The sequence below is a fragment of the Emys orbicularis genome, chromosome 24 (genome assembly GCF_028017835.1).
Source record: "Emys orbicularis isolate rEmyOrb1 chromosome 24, rEmyOrb1.hap1, whole genome shotgun sequence".
In the NCBI taxonomy this organism is placed as follows: domain Eukaryota; kingdom Metazoa; phylum Chordata; order Testudines; family Emydidae; genus Emys; species Emys orbicularis.
Genome location: NC_088706.1, coordinates 9,445,974 through 9,462,248, shown reverse-complemented (window position 1 = coordinate 9,462,248; position 16,275 = coordinate 9,445,974). Strand labels below are relative to the sequence as shown.

The 16,275-nt window shown below is 49.8% G+C and overlaps 1 protein-coding gene across 1 annotated transcript in view; it reads left to right on the top strand.

Annotated features, from left to right (window-relative positions):
• Window positions 1-16,275, top strand: part of PTPRS (protein tyrosine phosphatase receptor type S) — a 145,833-nt gene that overhangs the window by 71,357 nt on the left and 58,201 nt on the right. The window contains exons 6-7 of the mRNA XM_065422130.1: window positions 11,572-11,841; window positions 13,895-14,476. Coding sequence (XP_065278202.1) covers window positions 11,572-11,841; window positions 13,895-14,476 — 852 coding nt within the window. The remainder of the gene's footprint in view (window positions 1-11,571; window positions 11,842-13,894; window positions 14,477-16,275) is intronic.

Below are 16,275 nucleotides of genomic sequence, written 5' to 3'. Positions count from 1 at the left end.
TTCTCTTAAGATGCTGAGATTTCAGTGCTTGGACCCTCAGTGCTGGTATTTCCCCCTCCCCTCCAAATCTCCCCCTTTCCCCTGGTTGTAAGGTACAAGGGTACCACTCAGAAATGCTGCATTATTGACAGTGTCTTTCGGACGTGGCCAATAGTGGCTCTTCTGACTCCATCTCCAACGAGACAAAAAACCCTCTATAAAAACATCTATTTAAAAACAGCAGAGTGGGTAGAGCCTGAAACGAGATTTCCCCAGGACCAATGGTCCCAGTTACAATTGCCACTGATTACAGGACTTGCCTTCATGAATAGGAGTTTGAGTTTAAAGATTCAGGTAGACTAAAAAGGGATTTATACACTTCTTTTGAAAAAGGTTTTGGTCTTTATAAAACATTTCGAATGTGTCCGAATTGCCCTGCCAAGGGTAGAATCGCCCCTCTGCTCTTCAGTGCAGTGGATTCTGCAGATGCATGGTGATCTGGGAAGCTCCTAGGTTTAAATCCAGAGTTTTTTAAAGTTGCAATAATAAGTATAAAATAAAACTAAACAAGACGCAGTGGAATGGCACACGACAAGTCAGTCGAGATCGGATGCTTATTAAACGAGATGCTGTCGCTCAAACGGAAGTTCTGGATGTGGGGCAGAGAGCAGGAGGGTCTTTCGCGTGTGCTGCGCAGGAGGTCAGGCTAGATGAACCCAGGAAAAGTCCGTAGTGGTTGAAAGGAGCTGCCTTCGCTGGGCTCATGCGGATAAAGCAGAATTCCCTTCTGGTGGGGATTCCTTTAGGGACCTAGAGAAGCAGTGGTCCAGAAGGGCCTGATATCACTGAAGAATATTTGGATATTCTGTGACTTAGGGCCGGACTGTCAAAGGCATTTAGGCACCTAAAGATGTAGCTATAGGACCCTGTTGGGGTTTACAAACAGACCTAAGAAGATTAGGTGCCTAACTCCCATTGGGTTTGATACCCTGAATACCTTTGTAAATCTGAGCCTTAGGGTATGTCTACACTGCAGTTAGACATCCACAGCTGTCCCATGCCAGCTGATTCGGGCTCACGGGCTCGGGCTGTGGGGTTGTTTTAATTGCAACGTGGATGTTCGGGCTTGGGGCTGCAGCCTGAGCCCTGGGACCCTCCCACCTCGCAGGGCCCTAGAGCCGGGGTTCCAGCCCAAGCCCGAACATCTGCATCACAATTAAACAGCCCCTTAGCCCGAGCCCATGAGCCCAAATCAGCTGGCACGGGCCAGGCGTGGATGTCTAATTGCAGTGTAGACATACCCTTTGTGACTATATAAGGACTTGATCCAAAGCCCACTGAAGTCAGTGGGGATCTCTCCATTGATGTTGGTGGGCTTTGCACCATCCCTACATAATGTGAAATTGGGATGTTAGTGTGGGTGGCCAGCTTTATTTAAAGATTAGTACTTCTCCCCCTTTTCTAGCTAGCAGGGGACCCATTGCTCTGGAGCGTCTCTCAGGGCAGGACGGTTCAGAAGGGTTTCAGCAAGCTCAGGCAAGGCAGGAAAGCAGCAGCCTCCTTGCCGATTTTTTGAATCTTGCCCGTACAGGCTGAGGCGCTCACTCCACTTTGGGGGCCAATGCCGGGATCAAATCTCTGCGTGTCCGACGGTCACGTCACTGAGCTGAACCAAAGGGGCCCAAACGTTGCCCAGCAGAGGTGCAACGTTGGTGGTTTACCAGGAGCCTAGATAATTCTTACAGTGCAGCCATCCTCTTCTTGAAGATGGAGGCTAGAGGCCCCAGAATGTAGTCGGCCATCTCAATTCGAGTGGCCTACTGCTTGGTTCAGGAAGGAGCATAACACACCAGGACTTGAAGTCTCTCTAGGCCCTCTCCCATGTTAATGGTGAGGGAAACCTGCCCAGTGCACCTCAGAACTCTGTGGGCTATGCTTTAGCAACCTCTAAGCATGCAGGGTTGCTGCTGCTGGACTTCCTTGCCTTAGGCGAAGTGAATTGGTTGGGTTTAAGCATCTCCCAAAATGTGCATGGGACGTGGCATCTGGTGCTTTATCAAGTATTTCAGAAACGCAACAGTTGTGTTTCTGTAGGTGTGACCCCATCCCTCTCTTTGCCAGCCCAGGAGGGTTAAGATAATCCAGTATGTGTTTAAATAGCTGCACCATCTCTGTCTCAGGCATTCGTATAGCAGATCACTCTTACCCGTACTGCATCTTTGCCTTTTCCATTATAGTCTGTCCTTTGCAGTCCAGTTCTTGCTGAGAATGTTCCAAATATTCTTCAGGGTTCTAGGAAAAATGCGACTTGGTATGGGTTCCCAGGTGAAAACAGGCAGCGGTAAATAGCTAATAGAAGAATACATTAAAATCAATTCAAATATATCTCAGTGGGGGTTGGAGATGTGTTTTTGGAGCTGAGTTGGGCCATCTAGCGTTCCAGTGAATTCAGCAAGTATAACTTAAACAAATGCATTAAAAATATGTATAATTTCAAAAATAATCTCATTTAGGCACCTGACTCTGTTTGAAATCAATGGGAGTTAAGCACCTAAATACCTTTGAAGATCTGAGTCCCAGCCCCCTACCCTAGAGAGCGGGGCAAGTTTGGGTCACTTAGGACTGTTACTCCAGAACAGTCTGTTGCTCCAAATGCCCCTCAAGAGGCATGTGGAATGGTGTCCTGTTGCTAAATCCGTGCACTTCCAATGCCTGGTAGAGGCTAGAGAGAAGGAATTGCAGGACCATTCTAGAACACAGAGAATAGCAGGGGAGTGTCATTTTGTTGCAGGATGCTCACAGCTTCTAAAACCCTGGGACAGGGTGTGTGTGTGTGTGAGGGAGTCTTAAAACCAATCCAGAATAGTGTTAATATATTTTAGAATGCAGCTAAGATTGGGGGATGTAATGCCACTCTTGATCCCTGCCACCTCATTCTCGATCCCCTGTAAGTCCATTTTCCAGAATGCTGTTAACATGTTCTGGAATTCAGGGTCGGGGAGTGACTGTAATACATTTCAGAGCACCACCGCTACCCGAAAGTGTCATCCTAGAAAGTCACTCCAAGCAAGGGGGGGACGCCCTGTACAAGTTTGGGGTGTCCTTAGCTCTGAAATTCGAGAGTTTTTTAAATATATGTATACACAAAGCAAACAAACAACTTTGCTGTGTTTCTGCAGAAGGATTTCTCACCAGGAAAAGCAACTGGAAACAAAAAATATATATGTGTATCTATAAAGGTCACTTTGCAGGAACACTGTGCTGTACTGATCTCGAAATCTCTGCCTGCCTGTGTCTCTTACACCTTTTGCATTGCTGTTCTCTTTGTTTTAGGGGAAAAAAATTAGATTACACCTTGTCAAATTTAAAAAAAAAAATGCCTGTGTCTAATATTACAGCAGCTACAATGGAGCTGCTTGGAAATCAATTGGGTTTAGATTATTTTGTATTCACTCATGCAACAGCAAAAAAACAAATTTTTTAAAGACCAGAGATGTTCAGCCAGCCTGTCGCTCAACTGATGTGGTTACATGGCATCACCATGACGGGGAAGGGACTGAAGGCAAAATTTCCTCCTGACCAAATCCAGATTTTGGTCTGATTTTTATCTTTATAGGATTAATGAAATTAGGAAGGAGCTGGGCAGGAGGAGGAAAAACTTTTCGTCCTCTGGAGGGACGGAGGTGGGAAATCTGAACAGCATCTTGCCCCAGTGGAGCGAACTGCAATTGGAATGGGAGATGAGGGAGTGGGGCGGAAGAGGGAGAGGCGGCTGTCTGGAGAATGGAGGGGGCAGAGAGAAGGCTTCCTTTTGGGAGGGGAGGACAGGTGTAATCTAAACTTCACTAATAATGTAGAGGCTGCACATTATTTTGGCACCCTTTCCCCTACTCCCCCGTCCTCATTTTGGAGTAAGACGGAATGACTCCTGTCTCACCAAAATGGCCGATAATGTCCGCCTTCTCACCTCATTCGGAGCAGCAGCTTGCTGAGTGTCAAAACGTTAACACCATTTGGTTTTGTTTGGTGCTTTCAACCAGTCACTTCACTTTTATTCCTCCAGTCTTAATTTTCTCTTTCTTTTATTTATTTATTTTCCTTCTTTTTTGAGTTGGTTTAATGTGAATCGGGGTTTGAAGTGACGGGTTCTTGTCTAGCATCCCCTCCCTTTCCCCCATCCCAGTATCTTTTTTTTCCTGAGCTAATCCGGAAGGGGGTTAGAAAGTGGAGTCAGTGGGTTTCGTCGGCACAAACTGATTGATCAGTCCTCAGATTTCTCTCACCAGCCGCGTCCTGGGAACACCTTTTAAGGACGGATTCTGGTGTTGCAAAACCCAAACCTGGATCTTCCAGTGTCTCTTCCAATCAGGTCTGTAAATCTGCCCCTTAGAACATCGGTGTCTCTCGTCACATGGATCTTCTGGCTACCTTTCTAACTGGGGAGAAAAAAAAAAACCCTTGGCAATGTTAATGAGTATTGTCTTGTTGGTCATGACTAATTGAAAATGCCACTCGCAGAACACAACCTGTGTTAACTTCCCTGCATTAGGAGGAAGCAGCAGTAAAACCAATGGGCTTTACCTGGCCCGTTGGAAGATAAAAACCACAGCCCTTCTTTAATCTGTTCGGTTGCTAATGAATTGGATGTTGAACGGAGTTTAACTCAGGGCACAGATACACAGCCAACCTAATATCACGAGTCTTACTATGTGTCACGTTGCGTATAGTGAGCCTCTTAAGAATGTGTGTTGAAGTAATTGTCTAGAACTGCAAGCCTCTAGCATTTAGTTCTTAAAACCGTGTCTGTTGATGATGAGCAGTATCGCTACTTAAAAAGCGCTTCCAAGAGTCTGGTGGCCACTGAAAAAGTAAGTGTGTGTGTGTGTGTGTGTGTGTGTGTGTGTGTGTGTGAGAAAGAGAGAGAGAATATGAGTGACTGACTCTGTACAACAGATCTGGGCTTCTAGAAAATTGGGGAGAAGATGACATCCAATCCAAATGTCCCCAGAGCACAGGGAGGGTTGGATCCTGAATCTTAGATCAGGCCCATTGCTGCATAAAACTGGTAAAAGTTTGAGGGTCCGGTGCAAAGGTGGAAGGGGGAAATGAGAGGCATGTGGTGGTTGTCGTTTGCTATTGTATTATTTGTATTATGTAGCACCAAGGAGCTCCAGTTCTGGGTCAGGACCCTGTTGTACTGGATGCTGTACAAACATGGGACAAAGAGACCTCCCCTGCCCTGAAGAACTTACAATCGAAGGACAGCAGTTACAAATCCCAACATAGCTGTTTCCATTTTTCCCATCTCCCCAACCCCCAAATTCTGCTTTTTATCCTGATGCTGCGCATGGGGAGAGGCTGTCAAAGAAACCTGGAGAGCCACCCAGAAATGGGTCATGGTTAGGGTCATGCTTCGCAGCGGTTAAAGGGAAATGAAGACGGAGTCTAGTAGCTATAGCAGATAGTTCCTTCTCTGTTATCATTCACAGCTGGAACGGTTTTAAGGCGGAGGTTGTGCTCAGCAAGGTGGCTGTGGGGAGTGCCTATGACGAGGCTGCATTCGTTTTCTGTCTGGATCGCCTACCAGCTTGGTTGTGGGAGGAGGAGAGATGACATGCATCATCCCCCGTACAGCCCCTTCCCAAGCCTGGGGACATGGGGTAACTAGATAGTGCTGAAGAGTCAGCAGATACCCAGCCTCAAAACCCATGGGAAAGGGTAGCAGTCTGGCCCTGTAGCCGCACTTCGGGCGTCAGGGTCCTCCACACTGGATCTTGCCCCCTGGTGACAGGTCCAGAACCCTGTCTCCTCGCCTTTCCGGTGAGTTTCAGTCTAGCGAAGTAAGGGATGGTAGCTCCATGCCCTTAACACCTCCCTCTCCGACCGAGCCCATTTCTAAAATCGGTCTGCCTGGCTCTAGGTGTCAAACAGGACAGAGCCCCAGGGAGTGATGTTTATTTTGCCATAGCTGCCCTTTAGCGCTATTGGAGCTGACACCTGAACTGCGTGGTGACTTGTGTTGCCAGCGGGATTCCACGGGGTGTCAGGGCTGCATGGAGTGAGATTTGGTCCGCGCTCTCTGCCCACTGGCAGATCACTTAAAAAGTGACTGACACCCCCACTCCTTCCACTGCCACCAGCACAGACCATTCCTGTGGTAGAACGCAGTGAGAATTTGTAGAGGACATTCAGTGCCGTCTAATGGCGAAAACAAAGACAGGGAGTCAGGACTCCTGGGTTCTGTTGTGGGCGCTGCCAATGACTCGTTGACCTTGGGCACATCACTTCCCTGCTTTAGTGTCCCCATCCGTACCAGGGGGATAATAAATAACACGAACGTCTGAAAAGCTCAGTGAGATCCTGGGATTAAAAATACTATAGCAGGGCAAAGCCGTTGTTGTATTTTTGTGCTGGCAATTATTTGCCCCAGTGTTAGAATCTCGGAGGCAGCTCAGCTCTGGGAAAGAAGGGAGGTAGGGGTTACAAGAAGTCTATTGCAACCCTAAATGAATTGTTTCCAGAAGCAGAACCCCCACTATCCCTCTGCTCTTCTTGGGGTTTCCTCCCAGTCCTTCCAATTGTCTCCGATAACAGCGTCAGGGGCTCCCCTGATTGCATTTTGCATTTGATTTTGCTCGTCCGGCTGCTGCTTATGAAACCCAGCCTGGGTGTGAGCAGCCAGAGCTCTTTGCTCAGTTTCTAACAGCTGCTTAAACCTCCTTGCCCCAAGCCTCTGACCTAGACACTGACCCAGAGCATCTCAGCTTGTGAAATCTCATGTCAACAGTCAAATAGGAGCGGTACAGTTATTAAAATAAATAGCAGCAGTGATGGCGTTTAGTCTGGCTCACTTGCTACCCAGCCCCTACTGGACCTCCAGCGAAGGGCCCTCTGGGTGTTTCCTGTTACAGTGAGTGCTGTTGTCACTGCCCTGAGCCCTGCCTTGCCTGCATTCGTGTGCTCTCTGTATGTCTCCTGCGCTAATGCAGGAGTCGATGTCATTTCGTGTGTGTGTGTGTGTGTGAGTGAGAGTGAAGCTTCTTTAAACCAGGATACTGCCCACAGAGATGCTGCACCTTACCAACGCTTTCTGTCCTTGCATTGCTGTGTGGCCAACCATATTCCAAATTCTCACCCTTCCCGGGATCTCGGTCTGGCATCAAGACCTGCCGTTTGCTTCCCACTTGTTATATGTGCTAACTGCCATTAAAGCAGCCGAGAGGTAATGCTGCACTGAGGGCCTGAAAAACGGAGCGCCTCAGCGTCAGTGTGGGGTGTTGCAAATCGGCACATCGGCTGGGCAGCCCTCAGCTTGTGTTTTGTGAGTGGCCCCCGTCCCCCATCCTCCACCCCCACCAGACACGCACAGGCAACGCTGGTTTGTTCCCTTCAGACTCCGATTCTCAGCACTCCGTCCCCATTGAACGATGCTTTTCAGTTCCGAAATTCTGATTTCTTCTTCCTTTCTTTTTTTCTTTCTTTTTTTTTTTTTAAATTAACCTCAGTTTGAATTTAACTGTCTTGTTCTGTTTCCATGACAACTCGGTGTTTGCATCCCACCCGCCGTTGTTTGTTGCTGTCAATGCTGTTTGCTGACTGGATCTTGTCCGTCAGTGTGTGTCTCCCCATTTCTCCTCAACCTCCCCCACCCCATCTCCCCCAGGAAGTGACATATCAGCCCCTCTTTGGAAGATTCATTCCCACCCCCACCCCCCTGATCTGTCTGCATGTGACCCCCACTTGTTTCTTTTTTAAGTACTCTCCATCTTGTCTCAGATGTGACTGGCGCAGTCTTCGTGTGGCTCCATTTTCTGAAATGCCACCAGCTCCAGGGAAGCAGCCAGGACTCTCTGCTCTTGCCAAGGCCGAGCGACCCAGTCAGACTGGATCCCAGTGGAAGGAAGGATGGGAGCAGCAGCTGGGACACCTCCAGCCCTTCTTGCTAGGGCTAAGACCTTCCCTGCGTGGGGGGCCTCCTGCCCATTTGCCCCAGCCAGTGCCAATGGCCAAGTGTGTTTAAACCCTGTCACTCAGCCATTGCTGATGTCTAGGCGCTTCCCCTCAGCCAGGCCCCAGGGGAGGAGATGCCTCCCCACTCTCCTGAACCAATAGGTCCTGCCAAACCCTCCCCAGCCAGGACCAGGATGTAAGTGCGGTTACATCCCCCCACTCAGACATCTTCCTTTCCCAAGCCAATGGCAGCCTCTATGTGAGGCTATACATCCTCCCAGCCCTGTTCCTCTCCCCAGCTCAGGTCAAGGTGGGGATGCTTTCATGCCCCTGTCCCTTGGGATCTCCCTGCTGCTGAGTCTCCATGCTCTTCATTGCCTGAAATCCTTGACTCGCCTCGTCTTCCCCCCAAGGCCTGCCCCATGGGTGCTGCTGCCCTCTCTGGCTGACTGCACAGAAGCGGGTCTGGTAGCCAAGTGGGGAGCGCTCCCCTTGAGATGGAGACATCTGGGGGAGAAGGCAGAGGCTAATTTTTCCATCGAGCTTCCAGCCTGTTGGTAGCAGGGAGAGGGATACTGTCATTAGTCGACTGATAGGCCTCCGGTGGAGGTGCCCCTTCCAGAGAACCTGGTTGGTGCTATTATAATAACGCTCTGTGGTTCTTCCCCTCCAAACGATCTGGGCTGCGACACCTTGTGAGCGGCTCACGCAGCTGCCAAGCGGCTCAAATGCTTCTCCTTTCTCCAAGCAAAGAAGATGATCAGGAGCAGGGGTTAGATGGGCAGGCGGCTGGGCTGGATGGGTGAAGCGAAGTCAGATATGGAGAGGGCTGTGACCAGGCGCCCCCAGCTCCCGTGCCGGAGAGTACGGCATTGCCAGCCCCTCTGTAGGCTGGGCGTTAAAACTTGAATAATGGAGGTTTCAGTTCACTGGCAGTTCCTAAAAATGGGAGGAGGGGAGAATTGTTTTGAATCGAACAAAACATTTTGTGGGAGCAGTAGTTGGATATTTTGTGTCGATGAGGAGCATTTTTTAATGTTTTTTTTTTATTTTTTTAAAAATAAAATGGAAGGAAATATCAGAACCAAAAGACATTTTGAACCCAAAATTTTAAGCAACTGAACTTTTATAGGGATTTATTTTTTTTGGGGGGGGGGGGAGTTTCAGCTGTAAAATTTCACCTGCTGCTAATTAAAACTCCGTCCTTCCCCCACAGCAGGGTCAGGCCTTGTTTCTCCAACTGTTCCACTCTGTGGGAGAGAACCCCCTCTCAGGGGCTGTCTCTTCTCCCGGCAGTGCAATGCCCCACCCCTCCTCCCCCGTCTTCATTCCCAGAATACTGCAGGCCACTATTTGAGAACCACGGGTTAAGGAGCAACCTGAAGCTGGGTTGGTGCCGTAAGCTAGACGCTGATCCAGAACACCAGGTCTAAGGAGATCTGAAGCCACCATGACCCAATGGGGAGAGCTTCTGGGCCTGATTCTCCTTGGCACCAGTTTTGTATGGGTGCAGCTCCCAATGACTTTAGTGGAGTTGCTCTGGATTTACCGTGGTGTAGGAGTGAGGAGAATCGGGGCTCATCACAACCACTAGTGGCCTTATTGGCTGAGTACATGCAGGAATTATACGGGTATCTCTGAAGCCTGCAGGGGCCCATCCTCACATGGATCTTTCCCCTGTTGCTACGATTATACCTGCAGCCTCCACAACCTTTGTCCCTTTGCCCTCACTCCTGGGATGGGATGTTTCCCCGTTCAGCTCTCTCCCCACAGGGACTACATCTTTCTAGGTCACCTGCTGTCTGCCCATGATCCCTCTCTTCCTCTTGGACTCTGGGGGGTGTTACCCCACCGCCCCCATCGTACACAGACTCAATGGAATAAATAGTAGGGAGGTCATCCAGAGACAGATGGGGGGGCTCATGGAGATCCTACTCCCCTAGGGACAGCCCTTGGGCAGGGAAGGTTTCCATGCCCCTTGGGCAGCCGGGTGCAGAGTTAGTCTCTGGGTTGGGTTTTAATGACTAAACTTCTCTCTGGTCCCCTTCTCCTGCTTTGACGTGTGAGGAAACCACTCAGCGGGTCCCTCCGTCCATCCGTCCCAGTCACTTCAGAAAATGGAGCCACGGAAACCGCGCCCTCTCCTTTGCGTCCATGTTCTTCCTGTGTAAGGTCTGGAAGCTGCATCCACTTCTCTGCTAAGGAGATGCACAGAACATGTCACTGTTTTCTCAACGTTAAAGTTTCATTACCTTGTTTTTCTTATTATTATTAATTCTATTCTATTTATTATTCTGCCAGGGCTGAGATGTGACAATGTGAGCCACCACATTGGGTCACATCAGCTAGAAAAAGTATGCAGCATTAAAGTCGGTTTCCCCCTCCCCTTCCCCGTCTCTCTCTCTCTCTCTCTCTCTCTCTCTCTCTCTCCACTCTCCTCTTCTTCCTTCTCTCTTTCTGTCTCTTTCTTTCTTCAGTATCCATGTGGGCATTTGCTAGTGGCCCATAAGTTATACTCCTCTGCATTTTCTTCTCTCTCTGTCTCTGTCTCTCTCTTTTTTTTAACCTATTTTGCATGATGTTTGTGACTCTGAGAGCTGCATCTATCGATGGAACCGTGTCAGATCTTAAAGAGGCTTCGTTAGGGTTTCTATACCCGAAAACCACAAAAATTTCATTAGAGTTTCTCATCTTTCCCACTTTCTCACGTTCCAGGTGCGGGGGGGGGGGGGGGGCTCCTTCCTCCTGGACGGTTCTCTCACACACACAAACACACCCTAAATTCTAGCCTGCTCTGGGAGCTCCCCCTGTCTTTTTACCTCTCAGGTGGCTTCTGTGGACTTTGGGGCAGGAGACCTCTTTCTCCTACTTGATTTCTCCTTGGATTCTCCCCCCCTCTCAGGGTCTCAACAAGCTGAAGGCCTTTCCAACAAGAGCAGAGCCCTGAGAGGAAGCCTTCCTCACCCCCTCCCCACCCGAGCTCCTCCCCCTCTTCCTCCATTCCCCTTGACACTGGCCAGAAATGAGAGCTCGCTGGTGTGAGATTGGTCCTTTCCATGGGGCATGAATCTGCTACTCTGGAGAGGACCTGTTCACAACATGGCGGTGGGCTTGTTCCCGTTTTCCATGGGAGAAGGAGGTGGAGCAGGCGAATTAGATCCCATTATCAAAGGGGAGGTGGCAGGGGCTCTGGGGGAGCGGGGTGGGAAGCTGGGGCCCGAGCGGCTGTGGAGGAGATTGTTCGACGCGTGCAATGCCGGCACTTGTCAAGTAAAGATGAGAAATTGCTAATAAATTTTTGTGTATTTATCTGTGCTGTGATGGGTCTAATCTTGATCAATGGAACCCTGTTGCTATGAAATACCGCTTTATGTCTATATTCTATATCTTGTTTGTGAAGTAAAATTTATTTGAAGTTTAATTTTTTTGGTTTTGGTTTTTTGAATTTTATTTTATTTTATTTTTTTAAATAAAGGAAAAAAAAAGATGAGCCCCATTTATATTTAAATTATCTTCTGCTCTTTTTTTCTTTCTCCCCTTTTCTTTCTTTTTTCTTTTTTTTTTTCCTTTTTTTCCCTTTTTTTTTTTTTTTTTTTTCTTTTCTTTTTTTTTTTGTGTCACCTCTGTGCGTCTCGTCCGCAGTTCGCCGGGTGGCACCTCGCTTCTCCATCCTGCCCGTCAGCCATGAGATCATGCCCGGGGGTAACGTCAACATCACCTGCGTGGCAGTGGGTTCGCCCATGCCGTATGTCAAGTGGATGCAGGGGGCAGAAGACCTGACGCCTGAGGATGACATGCCGGTGGGCCGCAACGTCTTGGAGCTCACTGACGTCAAGGACTCGGCCAACTACACCTGCGTGGCCATGTCTAGCCTGGGGGTGATAGAGGCTGTGGCTCAGATCACAGTGAAATGTAAGAGAATGAGCATGCGGGGGCGTGACCATGCATGTGAGCGTGCACACGTGTGAGCGACCATGCAGGTGCACGGCCATGTGTATGAGCATGCACATCTATGCGAGTGTGAGCAATCATGCGGGTGAGCATGCACGAATGAGTGTGTGGTTGCAGGACCATGCAGGTGAGCATGTGGGTTCGTGGTCATGCTTGTGATCGTGTGGCTGTGTGTGGAAGTGTGCAGATGCATGCGAGCATGTAGTTGTATGAGCACGTGAACGTATGGGGTCATGCTCATGCATGTAGGCACATGGTCGTGTGTGTGTGCGAGATCAGGGATGAGCATGGTTGTGTGAGCATATGGGTACATGACTACATGCGATCATGTGGGTGTAAGTGCACACGAGTATGGACAAATACACGTGCGTGCATGAGCTTGCAAAGGCATTGGTGTGCATGTATGTGTGTGCAGATGTTTTTGAGTGTGCACATGAGGATGGCATGCTAGTGCGTGAGTTCTCATTGTGCCCGTGGTACAAAAAAATCCCCAACTGATTGGAAGCCACCAGCTTCCATCACTGGCTTGGGGCCTTTCCTGGCTTTAGCAGCTGTTATTTATCAGGGGAACCGAGATTCAAACCTGTATGTTTGTTTTCATCCTGGGTCACGAGGCTGGCCTATGTGTGGGGAGCCTTGAGCGGTCGGGGACTGGGGCTTGCCTCCCACTCTTGTTTGAGGGTTCAGAACCTGCCCGTCTCTGGCATGCAGTTCCTTGCACCACAGCCTCATCTTGGTGTCTTACGGAAGCCTTCTCTGTTGCCTCACCACGTGGGAAACCCAGCTTGAAGCTTGTGATTCCCAAGAGGAGCACAGATGTATGGCTTGAAGACTTCCCTCCTCAGCTGAGGAGCATGAGCAACAGATCCCCTTGGCTGGGAGAAGTGCAGAGTTGATGTCTGCTCTGAGCACTGACCCTGTCTATAAGGGAATTTGGGGAGGAGGGAAAGGGATGCCTTCATAAGGACATGAGAGAGGGGAGTAAATGGAAACTAGATCCCCCTTGGTCAGAGCATGTGGGAAAGGGAGCTCTGGCAACAGCGGGGAACAGGGACCCCCTGGAATCATTGCACAAAACTCCACCGGAGTTGTTTGCGCAGGGAGCAGGTTGAGATGCTGGCAAAAGGATGCCCGGGGCTGGATTGAAACACTCCTTTGCTTTTCTGTTTTTCTTTTTCCTGTCTCATAATATTAACCTTAAAAGCTGATGGCTATGATGCATTGTCTGAATATTCTACCTCCCCAGATATGGAACCTATGTCCCGCTGGCACGTTCTGCCTTTTGTCTTTATCTTTCTATTCCTGTATGAAAGTAACTGCAATATGTTCCAGCAAGGAAGGTGAACAGGGAGGTAGATCTAGAAAGGGCCTGGGTCTACAGCATGTGCTTGGAGGGATTTAGAGTATGTGCTTCAGGCGATGGTCTAGATCATGCGTTTGGGTAAACCCCAGGTGCAGAGCATGTACTTGGGAGTTCTTGAGTATGTGCTTAGGGGGAACCCAGATCTAGAGTGCAGACTTGGGGGAGAAGGTGGGTCTAGAGAGCACATTTGGAGGGGCATGGGGGTGGGGAACCAAAGCAAACTTATTCATTTGTAGCTTTCTAGACCAAGGAGAACTGCCTAGTTCTAGAGAAAGCTGTCCAGTAACTGCATACTGTAGGCACAGAGAGAGCCAGAGATGCCCAGGGCTAGGGACAGCTAGTGATATTTAAGGAGATATTTTTCCATATTCTAAAGGAGTTGGGTGTGAAACCAGCTTTCCTCAGCACATTGGGATGTTCAGTTGAAGTCTGTGTTAACGATTCCAGATGTTTTGTTGAATGCTTCCTTTTGATGGAGCAGTTTAAGAAGGGTAATAAAGAACGTAACTAGGTTCATAATATTTCAGCAGCATTTTACTGAACAGCCGCGCTGTGATCTGTACCGCGCTGCCAGTTCTCAGAGCCCTAACTTGCCAATTAGACACCGTTTTAACATACGGTTCTAAAGTGTTTATTCTTTCCCATCCTCAGCGCTGCCCAAGGCTCCTGGGACGCCCGTGGTAACAGAAACCACGGCAACCAGCATCACCATCACCTGGGACTCTGGGAACCCCGACCCTGTGTCTTACTACGTCATCGAGTACAAGTCGAAGAGTCAGGATGGCCCTTACCAGATCAAAGAGGACATCACTACCACGCGTTACAGCATCGGAGGACTCAGCCCCAACTCGGAGTATGAGATCTGGGTGTCTGCCGTCAACACCATCGGGCAGGGGCCTCCCAGCGAGTCCGTGGTGACCCGCACCGGGGAGCAGGCGCCAGCTAGTGCTCCTCGCAGCGTCCAGGGGCGGATGCTGAGCGGCACCACCATGATCATCCAGTGGGAGGAACCGGTGGAGCCCAACGGGCAGATCCGCGGCTACAGGGTGTATTACACCATGGAGCCGGACCAGCCGGTGAGCAACTGGCAGAAACACAATGTAGACGACAGCCTCCTGACCACAGTGGGCAGCCTCTTGGAGGATGAAACCTACACCGTCCGGGTCCTGGCCTTCACTTCCGTGGGAGATGGGCCTCTCTCTGACCCCATCCAGGTCAAAACACAGCAAGGAGGTGAGTTCTGGGCCCACGTGGACATGGACAGACTGAGCTGCCGCAGGCGGCTTCTGTAGGGAGAGACGGTTAGGTGGCTCACAGCGCAATGATAACACTGGCCCAGGGCTCTCTCCAGAGCACCTCCTCTTTACTGATCATCTTTATAGAATCATAGAAGGTCAGGGTTGGAAGGGACCTCAGGAGGTCATCTAGTCCAACCCCCTGCTCAAAGCAGGACCAATCCCCAACTAAATCATCCCAGCCAGGGCTTTGTCAAGCCGGGTCTTAAAAACCTCTAAGGATGGAGATTCCACCACCGCCCTAGGGAACCCATTCCAGTGCTTCACCGCCCTCCTAGTGAAATAGTTTTTCCTAATATCCAACCTAGACCTCCCCCACTGCAACTTGAGACCATTGCTCCTTGTTCTGTCATCTGCCACCACTGAGAACAGTCTAGATCCATCCTCTTTGGAACCCCCCTTCAGGTAGTTGAAGGCTGCTATCAAATCCCCCCTCACTCTTCTCTTCTGCAGACTAAATAAGCCCAGTTACTTCAGTCTCTCCTCCTAAGTCATGTGCCCCAGCCCCCTAATCATATTCATTGCCCTCCGCTGGACTTTCTCCAGTTTTTCCACATCCTTTCTGTAGTGGGGGGGCCCAAAACTGGATGCAATACTCCAGGTTTGGCCTCACCAGTGCTGAATAGAGGGGAATAATCACTTCCCTCAATCTGCTGACAATGCTCCTACTAATGCAGCCCAATATACCATTAGCCTTCTTGGCAACAAGGGCACACTGCTGACTCATATCCAGCGTCTCGTCCACTGTAATCCCCAGGTCCTTTTCTGCAGAACTGCCACTTAGCCAGTCAGTCCCCAGCCTGTAGCGGTGCATGGGATTCTTCCGTCCTAAGTGCAGGACTCTGCACTTGTCCTTGTTGAACCTCATCAGATTTCTTTTGGCCCAATCCTCCAATTGGTTTAGGTCACTCTGGACCCTATCCCGACCCCCCAGTGTATCTACCTCTCCCCCCAGCTTAGTGTCATCTGCTTAAGTGTCTTCGGCTTAAATAGAAATAGCTATTTGGGGAGGAAGAACTGTCCAGCAGCTGGAGCAGAGGACCCTGGGAGTCAGGACTCCTGGGTTTTGTTCCTAGCTCTTGTCAGGGGGTGTGTGGTCTAGTGGTTACAGCGGGCAGCTAGGAGACAGGAGTCCTCTGCTCTATCCTTGCCTCTCTGTGTGACATTGAGCACATCATGGTAAAACAGTGCCTCAGTTTCCCCACCTCTAAAGTAGGTTGACTAATACCCCCATCTCCCAAGGTGTGGTGTCTCTAAAGGATGCTGAGAGCCTCTGATCAAAGGTACTGTAGGAAGGCAGAGCCGTATTCTGTCTGTATCTAGTGCTACCTGTTGTGGCAGGCACATGAGAGGGTTTTAGAAGCCAAGTGGGATATGCTGGCTGTACTCGTCTGCATGTCTTTACCCAGAATGCTCTGTGAATGACCAGAGGATTTGACCTCGCTTCTGTCTGAGTTCCTCCGAGTGCCCTTCTCTGTCAGAAATGCATACCCCTTCCTTCCCTGGTAATCAGGAGCCCCATTCTGGCTGCAGGCCTGGGACGTCTGCTCTCTCTACGTTACAGTTCCCGGAACTGTCCAAGCCATGGAGAGGCTGAGAACATCTCTCAAGGGTAGGGGGCTGTGTCCTGCACTGTGTGGGACGATGGACACCATGATCCAGGACTGTCTTGTCTCCAGCAACTGTAGATGGTTTACTGTCCTGGCCCTGCAGGGTGACAGACACTGGGCTCCTGTA